This window comes from Leguminivora glycinivorella, chromosome Z, assembly GCF_023078275.1.
Source record: "Leguminivora glycinivorella isolate SPB_JAAS2020 chromosome Z, LegGlyc_1.1, whole genome shotgun sequence".
Taxonomy (NCBI): domain Eukaryota; kingdom Metazoa; phylum Arthropoda; class Insecta; order Lepidoptera; family Tortricidae; genus Leguminivora; species Leguminivora glycinivorella.
In genome coordinates this window covers 31,669,550-31,688,408 of record NC_062998.1, presented here as the reverse complement: position 1 = coordinate 31,688,408, position 18,859 = coordinate 31,669,550, and the positions used below count along the sequence as shown (strand labels likewise).

Genomic DNA, 18,859 nt, shown 5'->3' with positions numbered 1-18,859 from the left:
CCCAACAATTAAAATTAACTCGCTGGAATGTGACTTGCGTTGCCAACAGGCCAATTCATTGTAATCAGTTGCTCCGAGCGAGATATAACGAGAAGTAATCTTTCATAACCAATAACATCGTGGCTATTACTTAACAGGAACACACCGACATAGGTAGGAACTCGTAACCATGATGTACTCTCATAATGTAAACTCGATGGAGGTGAATTAGGGTAATTCCGAATGACAGAAATGCTTTAGTAATATTGATGGAAATAATGGTGATTTTTATGCGACTTTCGGAATTACCCTAATGCACCTTATAATATACTTGAGCTAACCCATCTCTTTAATAAGTGTATAAAGCAGTCATTTATTTTACCCACTAAAAAGTTCACTCGTAGTCAAACATGATTTTTTTACCAGTTCAGCAAAAATACAAATACAGGAGGGCGATTTTTGAATCTCGCATACGGGATTTTATCACTAAAATACCGGTTGAAAACGGTGAATTGCTCATTATTTTCAGTGACAATTTTCTGAATTCGAACGCGAGAGACTCAAAAATCGGCCCGCAGGTCCTATAAAACAAAACGCTACGATAAATGTTACCTAAATACTTAATAGAAATGACGCAACTATTGTCATCTTATCTTTGTGATGTATTATGATATGATTAGAAGTAGGTGGTCTTAAATATTGCATGTACTTATAATGGTATTTCATGACTACTTGCAACTCTTGCAAGGTATTGCCTATCTGTATTATTATGTAAATATTGGCCATGAACGAAGAGTGTTACATGAAATACAATTGTACAAGTGACTGGCAATTGATCATTTCGTCCGCAATTGCACAAAATACCCTCTGTTTCTCCGAAGAGATCTCCTAATCATAATCAGTTCGCTGACGCGAGCTGGTTGGTCTAAATTGAATCCCGTGAGAGACACCGTCCGTGTAGAGCAGGGGTTCCCCTTGGACCCCAAGGGGTCCACGGGAGACTTGTTGGGGATCTACGTTGGCGTGAATATGGTAGAAATGTGGTGTAGGGGGTCTACCAGAAACAGTTAACTTTTGAAAGTGGTCTATGAGAAAAAAAGTTTGGGAACCCCTGCTGGGTTAGCACATGATTGCCTCGAGAGTATGTCGCCGCGAGATAGACTACCCGTCCTTATGTCTTTAATACAGTTAGAAGAAGATGTGTGATCTATCTCGCGGCGACATACTCTCGCGGTCATCATGTGCTAGGCCTACTGGTGTAGAGGTATACTTAACTCTCAGATTTAACCTCCATATGAAAAAAAAGTTTCAGATGTAAAAAGTTCAACCCCCGTAGTACCTACAAGCAAAGACATATATAACTCTGTATAGACAGATAAAGTCTAAGAAAAAAAACCGGCCAAGAGCGTGTCGGGCCACGCTCAGTGTAGGGTTCCGTAGTTTTCCGTATTTTTCTCAAAAACTACTGAACCTATCAAGTTCAAAACAATTTTCCTAGAAAGTCTTTATAAAGTTCTACTTTTGTGATTTTTTTCATATTTTTTAAACATATGGTTCAAAAGTTAGAGGGGGGGGACGCACTTTTTTTTCCTTTAGGAGCAATTATTTCCGAAAATATTAATATTATCAAAAAACGATCTTAGTAAACACTTATTCATTTTTAAATACCTATCCAATATATCAGACGTTGGGGTTGGAATAAAAAAAATTCAGCCCCCACTTTACATGTAGGGGGGGTACCCCAATAATTTTTTTTTTTTTCATTTTTTATTTTTGCACTTTGTTGGCGTGATTGATATACATATTGGTACCAAATTTCAGCTGTCTAGTGCTAACGGTTACTGAGATTATCCGCGGACGGACGGACGGACGGACGGACGGACAGACAGACATGGCGAAACTATAAGGGTTCCTAGTTGACTACGGAACCCTAAAAACGTACCTCAGTACCATACAGAAAAAGGTACGGTGGCCTAGATGGCATTACACCTTTGGGGTACGCTCAGCTAGATGGCGCTATTAATATTTGATATTTTAACACATATCGAGCTAAGAAGATGCACACATATCGAGCTAAGAAGATGCACACATATCGAGCTAAGAAGATGCACACATGTCGAGAGATGGCAGTCTATGCACTGTGATTACACATTTTACTTCGACAGTAACTCTCTATAATACTCGATCCTCTTTGCTACAAGTAAGTACCTACCTACTCAGTAATAATTTGCAGCCTACAGTCATACATCCTAATCGTAACAGTTACGAAGAATGTTTAAGTCATCATAATTAACGTGTCGTGGTCAAGAGATAATGTATTTACAACGCGCTGTTATAGCGGTCATGTCATATTTATATTTTGTTATGTACTCGTACTTACGATTATTGTTATTAGTATATAAAATGTCTTTTTACAGGACACGATGAGGAACGGTGCGTTACTTACGAATTATAGTTCTAGTTGTATAGGTCTACTTATTCGTAATGCGTGGACGAACAAACACAAGTAAGATGTGGGTTTAAGTAAATAAAAAAATACCATCCAGAGCCACGGATGCGGTCAACTCGGTCGCGCGTGCAAGACACTCGAGTTACTAGTTCCCACAGTAACGCATACTCTTAAGCATGAACGAGAATTAAGTATATCCAAATATTTAATTGCCGGTCAAAGCTTTGTGGATGCATCATGAAGCATCGTTACCATCCATGATGCGAGTATAACAGCGTCAAGTACGCATAAACAGTTAAATATGAGCTCAGAATTGATATGATTAATACACTTGAGAATCATGCGTCCGCCCACAGAGCGCACTTCACATTCCAACACCGCTTTATGTCATATTACACTCGTAGCACAGTAGAAAGTAGCTATGATGCATTTCTAAATAGAGCTTTATTATGATCGGTAAATGCTTATCGTTAGATGACCCTTATAGGTTTTTGCCTACCTACTTATAACTAATCTTATTTTCTCTTAGACGATTCGTAGTTCATAAGTAGTTCATAGTTGTTAATTAAGGATAAGGGTTGTTAAATAGCACTAGACCCTACTCATAGTGTTGTGTTCCTGTCGGTGAGTAAGGTTGCCAGAGCTCAACGAGGGTGCGGTGTGCTGATGACGGGAGGACTTACGGAACTAACTTGTTCCGTTTATTGTCCTTTGAGTCGTCGGCAACCCGAACCCTCCTTGGAACTTGTACACTCCTTTTTGCTGTGTACTTAACACAGCAAAAGGGAATGTACAAGTTTCTAATGGGGTGGCAACGCGCATGTGACACTGTTTGAGTTGCAGGCGTCCATAGGTTACGGTGACCGCTTTACATCAGGCGGGCCGTATACTTGTTTGCCACCGACGTAGTATAAAAAAAAAGGATTATATTATAGACATTCAAATACAATGTCATATTGTTACTGGATTAATAAATAAATGAATGAAAAAAAAAGTAGTTATAGGATATTTATGAGAAACAAAGTAAAGATCAGTAAGAAAATAATTATGAGGCTGTTTGTCTACTTTGTCAACATTTAATAAATTAAGTAACTTTAGAAGAAATGTGACATAATAGTATTTTATACAATCGTGATATAATTAGTGTTGTGAATTTAAGCTTTGAGGCGTAAACTACAAAACTCGAGTCCCGACTTCTGAGTCTTGAAGCCTCGAACCTTAAAGCCTCGACTATATAAGCCTCAACTTAATTAGTTCGCGTTGCTGCTTACGAGCACAAAAACCTCGAGTCTTCAGGCCTCAAGCTTTAAAGCTTCTTAAGCGTCTATAAGGTTTGTAGCATTTAAGTCTTAAAAGCTTTTAAGCCTGAGGTCGACAGAAGTAAAAACAGGCCAAGTGCGAGTCGGATTCGCCCACTGAGAATTTCATACTTTTTAGTATCCTGAGATACACGAGATACAGCCTGTTGACGTGTCTGGATAGACGGACAGCGGAATTTTAGTAATATAGTCGCGTTATTACCCTTTGTGTACGAATCCCTAAAAACTACCACACCGGACACCGTCAAATTAAGGGTTAAAAATAAATACACAATAATACTTCCTGCCTATAACGCTCGTTGTTTGAGCTCTTGACGGTTGACCCAGGTCTTCGAGGTTTGGGGGTTTGAGCTATCTATGAAGCCTGAGTCTTAAAGACTTACTCTTAAGAGCTCATAAAAAGCTTGAGTCTTTAAGGTTCTGAACCGTTTTTGAGCTCAAACCTTTAACGCTTGAGCCTTCAAAGCTTGAACCTTCATGGTTTGCAAGTCTTTAAGGTTCAGAAGTCCTCAAGGCTAGTCTATTACCAACACTAGATATAATACAAAGCTTTTCAGTCGAGTACCATGTTTAGGCCACGAAGCTTGCTGAGTGGCCTAATAGTAAGGTACGAGAGTGAAAAGCTTAATTATATCACTATTGTATACAATACTTTTTCTACGAGTCATCATCTTCATCATCAATGGACAGAAATATCATCATTCATGCAAGTTAACATTAATGTTAATAGCGTCGTTCACCGTTGTATCAACATCGAATTACCTAGCAACCAATTGTTTGTAATAACCGTCTCTGATTGGCCGATAACGCGACAGATAAAAAAAATGCTTTAATTGCACACTACAAAAATAAAACATAAATGAAAACGGTTACAAAGTGGTAGGTAACAACAACAACAGGTAAAAATGTGTTTCAGATGCAGAAAAATTTGCCAGGTATCGCAAATTAGTATAGAAATTGTATGAAGTTCTATTTTTGAAATTATTATAGTTAACTAAAGTCAACTATAATGAGATTATTATAGTTGAGTTGGAGCTGCCATAGAGTATCCAACACTGAAAAGTTAGCACTTATAGTTTAGTCTGTGGTGTCCTAATTGACATATTACAGTCGACGAGTAGAAAAACAGTATTACTTTACCGTTTCTTCATATAGGTAAACACTGTAGGCACCGTTTTTACCTACAAGTAGTATTTCGTACCTCACTTATACATAATTTGGCAAATAATATTTTCTTTTGCTACAAAAGCAGAATAAAGCCTAAAAAACATAAAGTTGAAATTTCATAAAGTGAACATTGTTAATGTCAGTGAACAAATCCAACTTGCACTTGGTCTGCGTATAAAAATAAAGACCTATTTACACGGTGCGAGAACTCGTAAACGAATTTCATTCAGTACATTGCAGGTATTTTATTGGTGAGCTGAATATATCTAATATAACTAATCTCATTGATATGCTTTTTACTTACGTACGTCCAATTATTTTTTATTATTGGTATTTCAAGCGCAACAGATATAATAGAATCATTGTTAACGTAGTGCTAAAAGACATGGCTAAGTGCAAATTGTCCGAAGACGACGTCAAGGATAGAGCGAAAGCTGACCCCACCACCATGTGGGATTCATAACTGGAAGAGAGATAATGGATATGTTAACTTATTGCTGAAACTACAACCACATCTCGGACACCGGCGATAAAATATATGAAAGAGGCGCGTTCCTAGCACACATTCTAAGCTCGTGTAAGGTGAACGCGTACCATGCTTGTATAAGTGAGATATGACTAGTCGACTGTTCCGTGTTTTTGACAGGTGGTAACTGTGAGGTAATCGAGAGGGGGTGGGCGGCACTTTCAGCAGGAAGCGGGAGTGGCCATACTGTACGATAGTACTCTTTATTAAACTGTGCTACTGGTAACTAACTGTTATTTCATAATGCACTTGAATGTCATTGAACTCCACTTGAGATTATTTAAATGGTGCTTAAAATTGTTACACTTATTATACGGACGAAAGACACGTCATAAAGACACGTCACTTTTATTTATACAAGATTTTTATTAACTTACTGTGTTTCTTGTTTTTTGGGTCAAATCATAAAAAATAAATTTGGCACATTTCCAAATTTCCGATTGAGACAAAATTTAGTATGCATAATTATGTCAATACATTTCATCGTGTCATGCGAAATAATGATTTCTTTGATATACATACATACAATTCTTTAAAGCTAAATATGATGAAATAGGAGCTGATGCAGATAGAAATAGCCGTGAAAACCCTGTGATAAAACAACTGAACCTAATTTCGTATTACTTGTATCTTAGGAAAAAAACCGGCCAAGAGCGTGTCGGGCCACGCTCAGTGTAGGGTTCCGTAGTTTTTCGTATTTTTCTCAAAAACTACTGAACCTATCAAGTTCAAAATAATTTTCCTAGAAATTCTTTACAAAGTTCTACTTTGGTGATTTTTTTCATATTTTTTAAACATATGGTTCAAAAGTTAGAGGGGGGGGACGCACTTTTTTATCCTTTAAGAGCGATTATTTCAGAAACTATTAATATTATCAAAAAATGATTTTAGTAAACCCTTATTCATTTTTAAATACCTATCCAACAATATATCACACGTTGGGGTTGGAATGAAAAAAAATATCAGCCCCCACTTTGCATGTAGGGGGGTACCCTAATAAAACATTTTTTCCCATTTTTTATTTTTGCACTTTGTTGGCGTGATTGATATACATATTGGTACCAAATTTCAGCTTTCTAGTGCTTACGGTTACTGAGATTATCCGCGGACGGACGGACGGACGGACGGACGGACGGACGGACGGACGGACGGACGGACGGACGGACGGACAGACAGACATGGCGAAACTATAAGGGTTCCTAGTTGACTACGGAACCCTAAAAATCGTCAATGATTATACCTTCAGGTACAGGGGGGCAAATCTCGACTGGGGGGCAATTGTAACTGATCCATTTTTTCCATTATTACACTATGATGTTGAGTTCTACAATGTATCCACTGAGCACGCCTACCATATAGAACCGGTGGACACTCTATGCAATAATGCAAACATTGTAAAACAGTTATATTTGCCCCCAGTCGAGATTTGTCCCGCTGTGCCTTATATACAAAAATAAGTAGAAAACGACGGAATGCTAGTTTTGAAAAAGGACAGCTAGTAATTTTAAAACTAGTGGTAATGACCACTCGTTTTCAATTTTGTTAATAGAATTTAAAGCGCTAGTAGTGGAGATATTATTGAACGAATTTCATGAAATCGAATGGCCGAGATTCAAAAATCGGCCCCATGGCCTCATAATTCTCCTGATCTATGTACTACTAATAAGTTTGCCTTTCTGTTGCAAAGCCAAAACTAGAAAAATTGCGAAGTTTGGGTTAAGTAGGTAGGGACAGTATTTAGGGTAGACACAAAAATACCTAACACTTGATGTATTACGCAGTATGTCATTAATTAGGGACAGTTCGACTTTGTTGATATTGAATACTTGAAATGCAATTTATTACGGCACTTGAACTAAAAGCGATGAAAAGATGTATTTATTTTTAACTCTTAAAGTTTTCCTGTCACTTTTTTAGCACAGTCACTATGGTTTAATAACAGCCTAGGCATGTCACTGTCATTCATATGTGAGAGAAAGAAAAAAAATCATCTCGCTCTCACGAATGAAATTATTTATCTGTGCAATGGACTAATGGTGCCGCCATCTGTCATAACCTTTTGTTCCTCCTCATTGTGTATGATAGTTAATACTGCGACGTACAGTCACCGGCATAAATATGTGACGATTTCTATACTTTGTCACAGTAACGTTTTGTTTCAAATGTCATACGAAATTGTCAAACAATTTAAAGCTACAAGGTACAGAAATCATCACTTATTTATGCCGGTGACTGTACTACTCGAACGACGTAGGTACTTCTAGATGTGTCAAAATTGTTTAAAAGAATATTTGGCTATAGGCTACTAGATTCATATTGAATTTGGCACAATAAATGATTGTCTTCTGTAGTATTTGACATAAAAAAAAAACAATATTTATAGATGTTGGGTATTAAAAGTGTATGATGACTACATATTTTCGATTAAAAATGTGTGTAATTTTTATTTATTTTGGCCACCGAAAACGCTGTCAGTGATGTAGTGACGTCATCGAATTCGAACCTTACTGCATGTCAAAACAATCACTGACATATTGAACTTTATGCCTTCATACTTCAAAAGTCAGAAAATTTTGTTTTCGAATAGAATGATCTGATGCACAGATAATCTATAAATTAACATGACTGTGTTGTTTTCGTCTGATTGCGTAAAAGTATACTTTAAAAATATTTTTTGCTGTTTTTAAGTCATAATAAAATATGGTAATATTTTTTCCCCTCACTAGCTCGGAAACACGTGTTTTGTCCTTTAATACCAGCGGGTAAAAACGCAGTTTATCCACTAGGTAGTAGGTAAAGTAATTTGACCTTGAATAAAGTCAAATTAACTGCTTTAAAATTGATACAAGTAGGTGAATCTAGTAATAAAGATGATTTACCACCTGTGCTGGAAGCAGTAATAAACGCATTTTTTGCGTTGTAGTTTCCTCGCTATAGTGAGGGGAAAAGATTTGTGTTACACTCGGGTGCAAATGTATTTTACTTCTCGTGTGTTGAAAAACGAGCAAGTGAAAGGATTCTATAGTTGAACCACGAGCGAAGCGAGTGGTTCTAGAATAGAATCCTGAACTTGCGAGTTTCCACACTCGGCGTTAAAATACAACTTTGCCCCCTTGTATAACAAATAATTAATTTCGGTTAATTGGACAGTTAAGTACTTAATCATATAAGACAGACTTTAAAAAAGGGTCAAGAAGCCTATTGCCCGCATAGGTATTATAATCTCCACTGACAGATTGTATTGTTGTATACTACCTGTAGGAACCAAACGTTACCTGATAATTTGATAAACAACCCTCGGAGAACCGGACAAAATGGTCCAAGAACCAATAGCGACGTGACATATGTCATTAGAAAGGTGTTTCAATATACTACAATATTTACTATGGGAGCTCATTTCAAATCACTGTGTGAAAAAAGTTATGGCGATATAAAAAACTTATTTTCATAGACGATTTTAAGCAATAAAAATGAATTATTTCGTATTCCATGACGTTACAGTGCTAGTTAAAACGTGTTTCTGAGTAGTTCTGGGGGGTGCAGATTGCCTGTAGGTGCCCTGAAGGGCTGATGACGGCCAAAACCTAAATACCACACTACCGATGTTATGTGTGCACAAGTGCCAACTGTGCGTCGCCCAGATAAACAATTGCAATAATATCTGGGGAGTGCGGAGTGCAGGATTTATCATTAATCAACCTCTTTATTAAACGATATCGCCACTTGAAATGAGTACCTACCTCTTTAAGTAGGTCCTAGGTAGGTCCCTATTAGCCCGTATTGGGGTTGGTTTGTAGAGCCCACGCTGCTCTTGAGGGGAGACCCAGTAGTAGTGGGATGTATGTCAAGGATGTATGTCATAACTTTTTTATTTTACATTCTGGTAGAGAGTGGCCCTCACCCTCTGCACCCCCCAGACCTACGCACAAACACGTTAACTAGCACTGCAATGTCATGGAATACGAAACAATTCATTTTTATTACTTCAAATCGTCTATGGAAATAAGTTTTTTATATCGCCGTAACTTTTTTCACACAGTGATTTTAAATGAGCTCCCATAGTAACTATAGTAGTATATTGAAATACCTTTCTAATGATATATGTCACGTCGCTATTGGTTCTTGGACCAGCCTCCATACATTTTTGCCGGTCCTCCTTTGGCAGCTCGGGTTTATTTATACTTTTTTAAATACCTAAAAGTACAAGGTATAGTATGGTCTCTCTAGAAATGTGTCGCTTAACTTCAAACTTGGGTAAATCCATTCTGCTTTAAGGTTGGATATATAAAAAATATAATATAGTCTGAAAGATAATCAACCTTATAAGAGAATGGATTTACCCAATGTCTACGATAGGTACTATATGAACTATTCAGTTAGCTCTTTTATTTATTATTACATACATTTGGATACTGAGTTGATTCTTGACAATATCTATGATAATTTCCCTAACAACAGCAAAGGCATTGATTTCATATCCTTTAAGATTGTGTACACAATAGTAGCTGGGGCCATGTAGATACGCAAGATCTCGTTATCATTGGCCACAGTATCTTAAGGAAGCAGTCCACAACTCCACACTGCGCTGGCTGTACACTTGTACAGTCTGACCAAAAAGAGTAGAAAGTAAAAAGTGGCAACATTGTAGTGTCATCTCTTACAAACCAATGGGTGTGAGAAAACGGGACGATACTACGATGTTGCCACTTTTTAATTTCTACTCTTTTTGGTCAGACTATACAAGCCAAGCCAGTTCTTGCCACATCGATCACAGATGATACGCCTTGACTGCTAGCGTGGCCCTGCAGCTCTGCATAATCGCTTCTGCTTTAGGTGTTCTAACCAAAACTCACATATCTATAGCTCATACAACCACCAGGCAGGCAAGCATGGTCGCACAATAAATGATAAAAACATCAGGCTGTCCCTATCGCACTATTTGTAATGTAGGCTAGGTTTCGAAGAAAACCTACTCTCTGTGGACTAAGTATCATCATTGGTCACAGCATCTTTCCAGATGATAGTTGCAGCACTTGCAGCGACTAAGTAAGAGGTAGGTATTCTGAGTAGGCAGTCTACAGCTTACATCGGTTGTGATGGCTGTACAAGCCAATGGCGGATCGGCATTTTCTGCCGCATCGATCACAAATGTGCCTTGACTCCTGGGGTGGTCCAGCAGCTCTACGGAGACGCTTTTGCTTGTGTTGGTCCAACCAAAGCTCGTCATGCTTCACATGTTCACTAAGTATGCTTTAAGATTATATGCATGTAATTTTGCTTTCTTAAAATAAAGACTTACCTATCGATGGACAATTCTGCTCATCCAAGCCGTCATCGCAATCATTGTGGCCATCGCAGCGTTTAGTCAACGAGACGCAGCGCGTGTTGTCACAGGTCAGCTCATCCGTGTAGCATTCTAAAACAATGGTGTGGTTAATCTGGCTGATTATTTTATATGTAGGTAAAATGGGCCAATTTTGTTCAAAGCTGTCCACCCCACTTTTTTTTGGGTTTGGAAATGTTTATGTGGTTTCCACTCAGAATCGCGAGCTCTTTCAGGCCTTTTCTTGTATCGCGCCGAAATGTGAATGTAGGTGAATTTATTTCGCTTGATAAAAAATAAAAATGTTTGTACCTATACTTTTAGGTATTTAAAAGAACGTAAACAAATTATTAGTAAATTTTCGGGGTAGGTAGGTAGTTAAAACATTTGTCGGTTAACCAACTCAGTACAAAAACCAAGCGGATCCGTCACTGAGCGACCTGGCCCCGTAGCCGAATGGCATTTCTACGACGCGAAACGAAAACGAAACGCCGCAAAAAGTAGTCTGGCTTTGTCGCGCCGATACTCAAGAGCGATAGAGATAGATATCTACGAGCGTTTCATTTCGTGAGCGTTTGTGAGCGTTTGTGCATTCGGCTACGCACGCTGAGCTCTAGCTTTTTTATTTGGTCGTGTAATGTGTTCATTTACCCACAATTGGCATAAGAAGTCTGTTGAGGGTAGATTTCGTTTACTATTTAAATACCTAAAGATAAAGATACTTACTTATATCTACATAATTATATAGTCTTTTCTTATTTGCAATATCTTACCAGTAGTTATAGATGGCACGTTTGGCTCTACTTCCGAGCTGGGTCTCTCTGTTTCAGGCAGTGGAGGAGTGTCTTCACCTCTAGGTATTTCATTAATGTCGTCTATATGTTGTAACAAGAAACAATATTAAAGAAACATAAAAAAATAATATAAAATATATTTGAACGAAAATAAGCGATTGCAAAAATAAGTAAAAAGCAATTTTATAAAGGATTATTTTATAACCGGTGATCAGAAACATAAACGCGTTCGACAAACACTATATCGACTTAACACGTGAGTAACCCGCTTAAAATATTTTTAAATATGTTTGAGTCTCACAGGAATTTTATAAGTAGTTAAGACTTTAAATCTGTTCTGTTCGATAATGATTCGGTTTATGTTCCACCGTGTATATAAATGAATTCGGAAATAAGAATACCCGAGGGACAGCCAGCCTCGTCGGCGCCGTCTGAGCAATCCTTGACGCCGTTACAGCGTGTGTAGCCGGGGTGGCAGGCGCCGCCGTCGCACCGGACCCAGTCGTCTGGGCACGACTCAGTTGATGCTACATAACATATATCTTTACTTACTGGGCATATTTAAGTCAAAGAGGAGAAGTTTAAGTAAAATGTGTAATCACAGTGCATAGACTGCCATCTCTTGACACAGGTTTAAAACTTTTGAACTTCAGTTTTGACAATTTGGCCCATATTCTTAGCTTCTGATATGTGTTAAAATGTCAAATATTAATATTATCACCATCTAGCTGAGCGTACCCCAAAGGTGTAATGCCATCTAGGCCACGTACGTTTTTTCTTAGACTTTATCTGTCTATACGGAGTTATATTTAAGGCAAGAGTGAATCATGGCTATTAAAAACTAGTGAGCTACAACTTCGGCGTGCGACTAAGGTCAATCACTTGTCAGTCTATAATAAAAAAAATGTCTTCTATTGTTGATCTATTCGTGTTTAAAAAACGAAAGAGGTTCAGCTTTCATGTGTTATGCGAGACTTTCTCAAAAGAATTTAAGACATAAAACCAAAGTGCATATTTTAATTAGGTACATAAATTCCTTGGGAAGTTATTTAAATTATAAAAATAACGTTAAAAATAATATACTTATAGAAAATAAATAAACTTCAATGATAACTTTGCTATGCAGGTGCCTGCATTTTTTACCTACCTACCTTACCTGTTTACTAGGTACTGTCAATCCTGCTGTAGTACTTTAAAGCAACCAATTCCACCTTATTTTTATATCTTTACAATACATGTTCTGGTCCGCTGCTTCATGCTTAATCGGTACACCAGGAGGTAATCTAAATTGGCTTCAGATCTGGACCACGGAGCCGCCAAACCGCCAATCCAGTGAGCGACTGTTGTGTATGTGGACTGGGTATCCGAAAGAATCAGATAGCTCAGACTCCGGTAATGAGGCTAACAGGACAGGCCCGTTCTAACTTACACCATAGATTAAATATACGAAGATCATATCATCCCATACATTAAAATGCGACCGCCTAAGAACGCGCATACACTACACCACATAAATGGCGCCACAAAAAAAAGGCTTGTTGCCATCGATTATTTGTAGATTGGCGTTAAGTATCACTTTCGAGACATAAACCTATGTCAAAAGTTACACTTAACGCCATCTACAAGTATAATCGAAAGCTACAAGATATTTTTTTGTGGCGCCATCTATGTGTGGTGTAATGTATGCGCGACCTAAGGCAGTCGCATTTTCTTATATTTAATCTATGCTTACATTAACATCAGCAGCACATCTGAAAGATGTCCTTATGATATCGTGCATTTGCTGATACCCATTGCCCGTAGCTGTATTGGCGCGACCACTACTTACGATGACTGAATGACATCTTTCGGGTTCTGCTGTCGGTGTACGTTTGAACGAGGAGGCACACTGAAAGGTCACCATATATCTAGATGCGATAGATGGCGCCACCTTAAGACGACTTTTGTACAGGTAAAGAATAAGACTGCTTTTTACTTTATCTGTAGGTTTTTTTAATAGACATAGCCCATAACACATTCCCGAACCATGCCGATGTCATTTCATACGTGAGAGCGAGAAGATATTTTTTCTCCCTCTCACATATGAAACAACGTTTATCGGTAATATGTGGGGCTATTACACCTATAGTCCCGGATTTGTAAGTTCACATTTGTTTTGAAGTATGTTGCGATGTGGCTAAGGCGGATCGTTTGTCAAATCTAACGATTAATTACGAATTGGTTGAATCGATTAGGCCCTATGTACAAGGAGGCGCTTAAACAAATATACGATTTCTGTCAACTTACTGAAATGTCTCTTGAATCGAAATGACAGACTCCGCCACAGCACTAGTTTAAAAATAAAAATGAATGATAAATGACACAATAAGTAAACCTGCGTGATAAATTAATATCGTAAAATACTCACTAACGAAGATCCGCAAAAACGTAACATGTGTTAGATTATGTTTAAAGTAAGCGAAATATTGTTTTTAAGTACTTGATTTTTTTAAATATTATTACAGGAATTTATTTAAAATTTAATTAGGTTTCGCGAGTTTACGTTTTGTGGACGCTGTCATGTGTCAAAAAGAGGTTCTTACAGCTCTGGGACAATAGTAACAAGTTGTAAATGACAGTGACACACCTACACAATTGCACAGGCGCCACCTGGCGGGATAAAATGTCAGTGTGCCTTCTCATTGGTACTTCGACGCTGGTAGCGCTGAAGTCTGTTCACTAACCAAGTTCTCCAGGGAGCAACGGTTGTGGAATTGTGGAGTGACGCCAATGAGGCTAACAGGCCGATTCTAAATAAACCACACTGATATTGTTTAGAACATCGAAAGATGTCATTCGGATATCGTAGATGTCGCTCGTGCACTATGACTAAATTTTTCTTCATCTTTTGGATATCATTCTGATGTCGATGTAGATACGTTAGAATTTGCCTGTAAAGCAGTGTTTTAAAGACCTGGGTCGACGCTGGTAGCGCTGAAGTCTGCCTCGCTGACAACGACTCCCTCTAGAGAGCGACGGTTGTGTATGTGGTCCTGGAGGATCTGAGCGATCTTGTCCATGTCGTAATATCCCGTCGTTACGATGTCTAAAGTCACCTTGCAGGAGAAGTCGTCAGTGGCTCGAGATCTGTAACGATAGGTGTTTCTGTGTTAGATGATATGGTGATAGAGAGGTATGGAAGAGGAAGATATGCTGCGCTAACCCCAATGTGAATGGGATTAGTGCAAGGGATCTGTGTGGCAAGGATAAGTGAACAATGTATGTTAGTCCTAGTGTTTTTCTTGTGTATCTAATCTCATGGCAATATTTTATGATTGTTATTGTTAGTTTTAAGTTTCTTAAACCAAAAGCTGGATTTTATGTTTTTGTAACTTTATTTCTGTTGTTTAATTTGTAACTGGTACCCCGCGATACAGGCAAAGCCTAGTACGGGGACCCCTGCTGCATATGTAACTGACTTTTCTGGACATAAAGATTTTATTTTTATTTTTTTTATTTATTAATTATAGCCTAAATGATTCCACTGGTCTACATATGTTGACCTAGAGGGTTGAGCAATATTTAAAGTGCATTTTTCAATTAGAACGTGTCGGAAATCGTTAACTGAAAGTAACACAAATTACAGAATTAAAGTTTGACGCAGTTATAGTCGTTTCATATATCATTATACTAGTATTATTTACACACGTTCGTTTTTTACGATTCAGTGTAATAACAACACCATTTAATCTCAAAACTTATGAGTACAAGGTATTTTTATTGTACATTCAGCTTTTGAGCGAATTATTAAATTGACGCCTTTAAGACTCGTGTGTCTTGAAGCCACAGTATACTCATAGGTCAATAAATAAAATAATAAATGGAATAGCATTATCTCTCAAATAGTCTACCTCTGCCACACTATGCTCCTCGCGCTGCCCCTCGCGCTGCACATACTGCCCTACTCGCGCGATTATCGCACTCGGTTGTTGCCGGCCCTTTGACTCGTGCCAAAAAACCGACAAAATAGGGAGCGGTCGGCATGACGACCACACTATGCCTCTGCTTTCTTCCCTCGCTTCTTCCCACGCCTGTCGTCGAGTGTGTGGCAGAGGTACTACACCTTGGCGTGTGCTACCTCTGCTGCAGCAGCATCCGCTCGGTGTACCCCTTACATTTCATTAAAGTGTCAAAAAAGGTCTCTACTTGTTGGCTTCGGCTCCACGCACGCCTCACAAAGGTCCGAAATACCCTATCGTTTCCGTGATGGGAAAGAAATGGAATAGTATTTTAATTAATAATAATTTTAACTTACTGTATCCTAACGAGACTTGCTCTTTGAGTGCCAGATATTTCTCTGTTTCTTCCTTGTTCTTCGTATATCTTATTAACGGCGTTGGCCAGTGACTTGGAAAAGTTCTGGAACTGAGGCGAGTCTCGGTTGGAGTATTCTTCCTGGTACGGTTGCATTGCCACGAAGGTAACACGAAGTGTCTCTGCGAAACGTTAACATATATCTCTTTATTATATTATTACCTATTAATAATAAAAGTTCATTTTCATTATAAATGCAATTACTTTTAAGCAGAAATTACAGGCAGGAACACCTATGAGTGGCACGACTAATTTTGAAATGAAAGCAAAAATGGTAATATTCGGCAGGACTCGACCTGCGACTTTTTGGAACACGGTGTATTTGCTCTGACCAACCGAACAAAAGCCTACCGGAGAAGTGAATTTTTATATTTTCCCTGTCATTTAAAAATCCGTTTAGTTCATAAACATTATTCTGATAATTTGTTATTTATTTATCATACTATAAATTAAATAGGTAATAACTAATAACTAAGGATCAATTATTAATACGTGTGGTCGCGTTTATGATATCTGAAGCTTTCTTGCTAATTTATCGAGGTTTGAATACTGTTTTTTGAAGCCAAATAACGGCAACTTTGTTTAGTGCAGCTGATCGAATGTTGACGCTTTCCTTGCGGAAAAAAGTCTAAGTGCTATAAGTACTCGTACAATATCTTCTACAGGGATAGGGATAGAGCCGGTTTAGCTCAATGCACTCTGAGCATCAATTGTTGGACTAAGTAATATTAACCTATACTTAATGCCCTATACTAAATGCTCGCTTGAATTTCAAATTATAGAGAACATTAATAATATTTATTTTCTAAACATTTTTATATGTTGACAGCAACATCGATGTATTACATTTTCGATAAATATTTTGCTACATCACTGTAGTATAAGTGCCCCGAGTTATCCCAGGTATGTATCTAAGTGCGTTTTCACATTATCCGATCCGATATCGGATGTCGAACCGATATCCCATACATCACAGGCGTCATCTTGTAATTTTTCCATTGAAATCCTTCAGACATCCGATATCGGATTGGATAATGTGAAAACGGACTAAGGGTCACTTGCACCACCGAAAATGGAGGGTTAACCCGAAGGTAACCAACCATTTTATATGGAATTTGACAGTTGGCAGCCCACTAACCTTGAGTTAAGCAGGTGGTGCAGCTAAAGACAAACAATGGCTTTATACTCACTTTCCTTCGGCTCCGAGGTGTCCACGGGGACGTGTGCGCCGGAACCGTCGCCGTTTTCATCGTCGAATCTGAAATGAGAAGCAACGTGCATTACTTACTCGTATCATTGTAGTGGTATATTACGACACGAGTGCCAAAAGTAGGCAATACGCAAAGAGTGTGGGATAAATTAAAATACATTCAAATGTAATGTAGTGTTTTAAATCGTTAACACGCATGTAAGTATAACGGGTTAGCACTGATTAACTAGCACGTTATCTATTCGGGGACTAGAAAAGTAATATTCTAGCTTTAGATTTTTTTTAGTTTATTAAACATTTTTTTTTTCTCAGACACATATGTATGGTTAAGAGGATATGGTAGCGATTCGCTACTAGCGAAAATGCTAAAATGGAAAGGAGCCCCCCTTTCATCTTGGGAATTTTAGTTAAATATACAAGTGTTATTAACTAGATTTATCGAAAAAAAATTGTCCATTAAGAACAACTCAGTCAAAAGATATTTCAAAAAAATCTTTAAAATCGAGGTTCCGCTCTCGACTCTTTCCTCCTTCAAAACTTAATCAATCGGAACGAAATTTGAGAATCTGAATAACAATGAAATAATCTATGTCGGTCCGTTTAGCTTTTTTGGTTAATTGTTACCAATCTTGAGTATCACACCTTTTTTTGCGCCACAATGAAAAAGGCCGTTTTTGGAAATTTTTGATTGGCTCTAGAGTCTTTAAAAAGCAGAATATCATAAAAAGCAAAACAATCCGACACAGATAAAAATAATAACAATCTGTGTTGAAAAAATCATTGCTCTATCTTCAAAAACAGGAAATAGTCGAGAGCGTTTGTATAGAGAATTGACCCCTACCGTATCGTCTTAAAATCTTTCGGGTTCCTCGTGTTACACCGTGTATTCATCGTTGCCTAGGAACACCACAACACGAGCCTTTTTGAGCTTGCTGTAGGGATCTTTAATAATTGAAACCGCAGAAAATGTTTAAATTAGTTGTCCTCAGCCGAAATTGAAAATGATTTAGTTATTATTATTAAAGTTGTTAATTTCACCACCCCCTTTCTTCCCGTGGGTGTCGTAGAAGGCGACTATGGGATATGGGTTAAATTGTGGCGTTGGCGAGAGGCTGGCAGCCTGTCACTGCAATGTCACAGTTTCGTTTTTCTTTCAACCCCTTACTTATTTGGCAAGATTGGTACTGAAACTTGAGTAGTTTCATGTGCTCTGCCTACCTCTTTCATGGGATACAGGCGTGATTGTATGTATGATGTATATTTAAAGCGCTTACGGTGCGGCGCCGCCGGCTGGGTCGTCCGTGGTGTCCTCGATGTCCCCCGGCTCCGGCGTAGTCGACGACGATGATGCTGAAACATTCATACACCTATTTAGAGCTTTTGTTATGTAAAAACAAACCGTCAATACTTTGAAAAAAACTCGTATCTCACGCTGCTCTTCAAAGTTAAAACGCAGTAAGTCTATATTCATTCCATACATACTTACTATAATTTTCTTTTCATTGACAGACGAAGATACAAGTTTTTTGAAAGTAGTGACGAAACCAATGTTGGCACCAACGGCGCGACAGAGTCAGAGTGCGTTTTCATCGCCACGTAGCGTGAACATATTAATAATGATAGCTAGATAATTCTTTATTTATTTATTTAAATTTAAATTAGCAGTAGGCCTATAACTAAAAGTAAACATATCTCGAAGATAGCGGAATTCAAACAGCACACGCGGGAAATCTGACAAA

The 18,859-nt window shown here is 38.1% G+C and overlaps 1 protein-coding gene across 1 annotated transcript in view; it reads right to left on the bottom strand.

Annotated features, from left to right (window-relative positions):
• Positions 1-18,859, bottom strand: part of LOC125240453 (basement membrane-specific heparan sulfate proteoglycan core protein-like) — a 205,089-nt gene that overhangs the window by 121,522 nt on the left and 64,708 nt on the right. The window contains 7 exon segments of the mRNA XM_048148348.1: positions 10,740-10,856; positions 11,537-11,638; positions 11,959-12,084; positions 14,511-14,683; positions 15,852-16,032; positions 17,101-17,168; positions 18,395-18,470. Coding sequence (XP_048004305.1) covers positions 10,740-10,856; positions 11,537-11,638; positions 11,959-12,084; positions 14,511-14,683; positions 15,852-16,032; positions 17,101-17,168; positions 18,395-18,470 — 843 coding nt within the window.